Here is a 5,676-nt window from a genome sequence, read left to right as displayed (position 1 = left end):
TACCCCTATGAGCACCTCCGAGAGACTGAGCCGGCATATCATCTTGAGATTTACGAGAATAATGCAAGCACCAGGATTTGAACCCTGGTGGGTTGGGGATACCACTGTCCACCTAACCATCTCAACCACAGGTTGGTTCGCACGTTGCTAGTTTACCTAATAAGAAAGATAACTTCCCCATTTCATTGACAGCTGGACAAAGTTAACCACCTGCTGGATCAGTCGCCGCGCTCGTCGAAGCAAGCCATATTTGTTTTTTCAGCTTGAAAATGAATGGATTCCTTTGCTGTTCACTCACAGCATACAGCTTATCTGGCTCACAAACTGCTTGCCATTTCAGCACAGGGAGAAAAAAGAATTGCACATGGACAGACCAGAATCCTCCCTTTGATTTTGTGCTCTCTACAAAATCTATCCAACTTCAAGGAATCCAACAGCAGTTGTATGGTAACAGAAGAAACAATCATCTTCCGTGCTCCTCATCCTTCCAGATCAGAACAGTCGCTGCACCCAAATCGATCTACTGCTATGTTACAACATAATAACTTCACTCATAATGGCTACAATTCAAACTGACAGCAAGCAAGACACAGGACGTCATTCGTCTTCGGAGGTCTCGTCGGTTTGCTCATCGGGTTCTTCCTCTGGCAGAGTGGACACGATTGCGGCACAGCAGAACGAATCGCGGTCCTTCAGGAGGAGGCAGCTTCCTGCTGAGTTCCACTTCAAGTCGACTATCCGGAAGTTTGGCAAGGGAATGTTGACGCAGCAAGCACCGGATGGCGTCCACATGTACAGGTGCGGGCTCTCCGTGCACAAGACGAGGCGCGGGCATGTAGGGTCCCAGGCAGCAGCGCGGATCGGATCTTTCTGCACAAGAACGGCTGCGAGCTCCAGGCGACAGATGTCCCATATCCAAAGAACGGTAGGCATGTTGTCGTTCCGGGTGAAGAAATAGTGGCTGTCGCTGCTCCACGACAGCATACCTGCACAACGTTTGTAACTTGAAAGGTGAGAGGTGTTTCAAGGTTTCTGCACAGAAAGAAACTCTGGATGCAATTGCAATCTTAGCAATGGGGGTTTGTCCATAATACAACACACTGATTCTTCAACAATTTTCTGCTACTCCCTCTATCCATATATATAGGGCCTAATGTGTTTTTCAAGGCTAACTTTGACCACATGTTAGAGCAACAATATATGACATGCAAGTTACACAAAGCATACCGTCAAATTTGTACTTGAAAGGAACTTACAATGATATAATTCTCACATTATACATCTCATATACTATTAATGTCATCAAGAGTCAAAGGCAATCTCGAAAAACGCATTAGGCGCTCTATATATGGATGGAGGCAGTAGAATTTTGAGAATCAGCCAGACAGATCACCTAAGGGACTGTTGGTAAGTGTTATTCATCATATCTGTACTGATATTACTTAAAATGGACTTGCAAGAGGCATGAATTGGAGTAGGAAAAGACAAGTAAAAGCATCTAACCGATTCCTTGTTTGGGGTTGGGCTTGTCACTAGCTGGTTTCTGTGCTGGCACGGTGATTGGAACATCCATCACAGCATATTTTACTCTAGAACCTCCTTCTGAGCCATTTTCTGATAAACAAAACAGGAAAATACATTACAGAACAATACAAAAGAAATAATTGAAGGAAGTACAAAAAAGGCAGCATACAATGTGTCAATTTGGTTATGTATGTTCTTGAGCTATTGTGTACGTAGTGTCCACAAATCCATAAAATACTAGAGGAGACCGCCCATCTTAACACCGAGATGGCCTTAAGCTACAATCGATCAATAGTTTTTACTTATATGTGGTGCTGCAAAGTAATGTATTCTCTACACCAAGTCAACGCTCAAAGAAAAAGTCAACATAAATAGAACCGACACTTATTTTGCTGACTATGCAAGGAAACATACCAAGGTGACCCACACTATAGGCTACTGTACAATGTTACCAATGTCAAGACTCGACATAATAACTAAAGTAAAGTAAATACATCTTCAGACGTATCACATTAAACGCCAAACTCAGAAAGGTTGAGCTTACAAGTCTGATAAGACTTTACACACAAAAAAGATGTCCCAGAATATGCTCTTGTTCAATTTTGTTAGATAGGGTAACATCTTGATGATTTCTTTGGTTAATTCCATAGACCGTGCACAGCCTATTTCAGTTGATAAGGGAACTGCTAAGCAAGAAATGCTAAGGAAAAGGTATGATGAATGGGTGAACATAGGGAAACAAGCAATAATGGGTATAAATCCATTTTCGTAATCTTACCAGTGCCATTGTCTCGCATGTTACGAGACAAGCCTTCGCTTAGACATAACTCTGACATATCAAGCTGAAATGGGTCATCCACTTCCTGTGACATATTTTGTTGTTATAATCAAATGGCATGGACAATAAAAGTGTAAATATGCTGAGTTCAAACACCAAAACAACAGTAAATCTGCTAAGATGGGAATTGATGATAGGAATAGACAGATTTACCTTAAATACAGCAGCATTATAGGGACTTCGAATCGAGGCTGCATGAGTGAACTCGGCAAAGGTTTTCCATGTCAAATGGTTCAATATTCGCACTGATTGATCATAGCTGCCCACTGCTAAAAACTGCCCACATGGTGACCAACCAACAGTTTTGACACCTAACCCACTTTCATATGCTGAATACTTGAACAGGCATCGCCCATCCGGTGAATATATTAGAACCTGCACAAGACATGTTCTTTGAATGATCAGTTTACATTTCACTATATCACCTAATTTTTCGTCTAGGAAACAAAAAAGACCTTTAAGAGTTGAATACAAGATTGGTTGGGCTATAAAAATGTGAGGGTGAGCTTTTGAAGAATCATGCAAGGGATTATTTTTTAAGCCATGGCCCAATATGTTTTGAGGGAAACCGTAACCCAGCGTTCCAATTGGTCAATCATTAAAACCCAAATTAAACATATAGGTACATGGCATGAGCCAAATTCAGTTGTGTCATCAAGTACCAGTTTGGGAACAAGAGTAATAAACCAAAATAAGGTAAAAGCTGTGCTGCCCTTCGAAAAAAGATAACACGGTGTGGCCTGTCAACCATGCAACGAACAAGGTAACTCAAGCAACGTCATCTCAATCTCAAAAACTAAGCTGTCTTTAGCAAGCTAGAAAGGTGTGAAGTAAGATCATGAGATGCTGTAAATGAACATAATTATGGAAGAGTAACATAATATAGCAAAGGGGGTAACTAAAACTGCTGCATAGAGATATGCATAAGAATTGGCTACAGTCACAAGCCACAACACATAAAACACCAGGAAGTTTCTGAAGAGATAGCACACACACCTTGTATTCAAGAAGTGAATCCCAGGCCACAATAGCACTGTCATCAGGCGACCACTCCACACCTGCTAAGTCTAGTGTGTCAACAGAGAATACACCCATTATCTCCCAGGAATGACATGAGAGCAAATTTATGTAATCTTTGCAGTCCCGCCTGGTGCAGATCGCAGCAAACTTCCCATCCTTCGTGAAAGAAACACCTCTGGCTGCATGTTTTGGCCACTGTACATGAACACAGGCAGTATTTACAAGAGACCATACAGTCAAACGAAGTTGGAACTCTGATGTAGTGAGTATATGACGACTGTCAGGACTCCAGCGAGCATAAGCAATCCCTGCAGATCCTTCATCAATCTTACAGGTCCAGTCAGGCTGGCTCAGCGACCAAGCCTGCACCATTGGCCGCTTGTAAAGTCCACATAGAATGTATTCTGAATCCGGTGCCCACTCCAAAAAGTTTATCTTGTCCACACATGAAAACAACTGCACCACCTGCACAAGCAAGTTAAAGCATGCGTTTACAATTTTTAGTTTCTAGATGTGACTAACATTCTTATAATGACAAGGAGATCACGTAAACTTAAAGTTCATGTAACTCTTATGGGCATGCCTGCAGTAAATTAGAAAGTTGTAAGGAATTATACCATTTCTTGGGTGATGGATGCAACATGCAATGTATCATACATACATAACCAGTCTTCAAAGTTGAAATGATAACGCAATAATACAGCAAGCGGCATTCACATAAGAGATATGAAACGTGAAGAGCTCATGGAACTTCCATGAATCCAAGAAGATAGTAAAGAGTAATCTAGAGGGTACACAATACATTAGACCAATAATAATTTTTTCATTGGACCAATAATAATGATAACACAAATAAAAAGGTGCATCCTAAGCTAATACAGCAGCTAGAATTCATAAGCGCAGACCAGATGCACCTATCTAAACCTGTACATGAAAAACAAAACCCCGTATTATCCACTCCCATACCACTTGATACCACAATTTCTCGGATCCAACTAGTACGATGAAATGCACAGCCGCAAATTGACCCCTTAAATAATGTGAAGTCTCGTACTGCAGATGTTGTAGGAGACACAAGTCAATGTTGAATCATCCGCGACAACAGCAAGGCAAGTAGTACTTAGGAGCAATCAGGTCGAATCACATTACTTAGTTATAGAAGTACAGACCTAAGAGACCTAAATGTTTGTTAAAGCGAGAGTTTAGATACGACTTTGAAGTGCTACGTCGATTCATATGCTATGGCAGGTCGATCTGATTTCAGTCAAAATTGAACTAAGCTGCGGATCGGTCAAAATTGAACTAAGCTGCGGATCGGTCAAAATTGGCCGCATTCCACGCATCAAGGCGCTCAAATCTGAAGCACGCCAGTTGGCAGGAACCCCAAATCCCAGATTCGCCAGCAACTACTCCAAAAGGATGAACCCCAGACACGCAACCCAATTGTACGGGGGAGAAACAGGCCGGGTAAATGGTGGCGTTTATACCTTGAGGGTGACGACGTCGCGGACCACGAGGCGGTAGTCGACGGCGACGGCGAGGAAGCGGGCATCGGGAGAGAAGCAGCACGGGCCCGTCTGCTTGTACGCCTCTGTGAACTCCATCCCCCTACTCGGTCAGCGCCTCCCCCGGGTCCACGCGGGGGCGGGGGGGGGGGGGGGGGGCGAGCTGAAGGCCTGTCGGTCGCCGGCGACCTGCTCAGGCGAGGTGGGGGGCTGCGTTGGAATGTCGATTCTCCTACAGGCTTTTTGAGGGGTTGGTGTTTGGGATTTGAATTCGTTTGGAGGGTGGAGACGTATTACTTGTTTGTAGTAAGTGTGCACGTGCACACACGTCTTGACAAATATTACAATCCTATATGAGAATTCACGTGCATAAAAAAATTATTATGATAACACAAAAAATACTACAAATCATCTATAATTTAATTGAGTTTTAAGAAACGCTATAATTTAGCATTGTATGCATAGAGTAACGACACAAGAAATTATCTTAGCAATCACTAATAAGCTTATGCAATACTCATGGATGTTTTCTCCAGCTTCATTCTCGATGTAGTTGAGCAAGTGCACCACAAGTGGTATTATGAGAATCAACATTCATGCACCGTATCTGGCACTACAAAAAAAGTTTTGATGGAGGAAGTCAACAAGTATCATGCCTATCATCGTGCATAGAATTTTACTTATGCTAATCTTATTGTTGAAAAAGAAAGGCTTCCTAGTAAGCCAACCTCTATCTGTCTATCAGACTTGCAATGTCATTAGATAATTTTCTTATAGCCTCCTGCGAGT

General features: G+C 42.4%; 1 protein-coding gene across 1 annotated transcript; it reads right to left on the bottom strand.

Annotated features, from left to right (window-relative positions):
• Positions 1–234: 234 nt before the first annotated feature.
• LOC123128303 (WD repeat-containing protein WRAP73) lies at positions 235–5,089 on the bottom strand. Its single transcript, XM_044548274.1, has 6 exons — positions 4,870–5,089; positions 3,359–3,847; positions 2,516–2,737; positions 2,303–2,387; positions 1,504–1,614; positions 235–986 (listed from the first exon to the last, which is right to left on the bottom strand). The coding sequence occupies exons 1-6, from the start codon at positions 4,984–4,986 to the stop codon at positions 598–600; spliced, it is 1,413 nt and encodes a 470-aa protein (XP_044404209.1). The 5' UTR covers positions 4,987–5,089; the 3' UTR covers positions 235–597.
• Between the last annotated feature and the right edge of the window lie 587 nt (positions 5,090–5,676).

This window comes from Triticum aestivum, chromosome 1B (genome assembly GCF_018294505.1).
Source record: "Triticum aestivum cultivar Chinese Spring chromosome 1B, IWGSC CS RefSeq v2.1, whole genome shotgun sequence".
NCBI classification, from domain to species: domain Eukaryota; kingdom Viridiplantae; phylum Streptophyta; class Magnoliopsida; order Poales; family Poaceae; genus Triticum; species Triticum aestivum.
The sequence above is the reverse complement of the archived record's forward strand: the minus strand, read 5'-3'. Positions and strand labels throughout refer to the sequence as shown.

What these genes read in the sequence shown, in the direction of transcription:
- LOC123128303 (XM_044548274.1), bottom strand. Translation starts at nt 4,986, where the DNA reads ATGGAGTTCACAGAGGCGTACAAGCAGACGGGCCCGTGCTGCTTCTCT. An exon ending in GCGACGTCGTCACCCTCAAG is followed by an intron (nt 3,848 to 4,869) that starts GTATAAACGCCA and finishes TTGCTTGTGCAG; the next exon opens with GTGGTGCAGTTGTTTTCATG. An exon ending in ATTCACTTCTTGAATACAAG is followed by an intron (nt 2,738 to 3,358) that starts GTGTGTGTGCTA and finishes TGTCTTGTGCAG; the next exon opens with GTTCTAATATATTCACCGGA.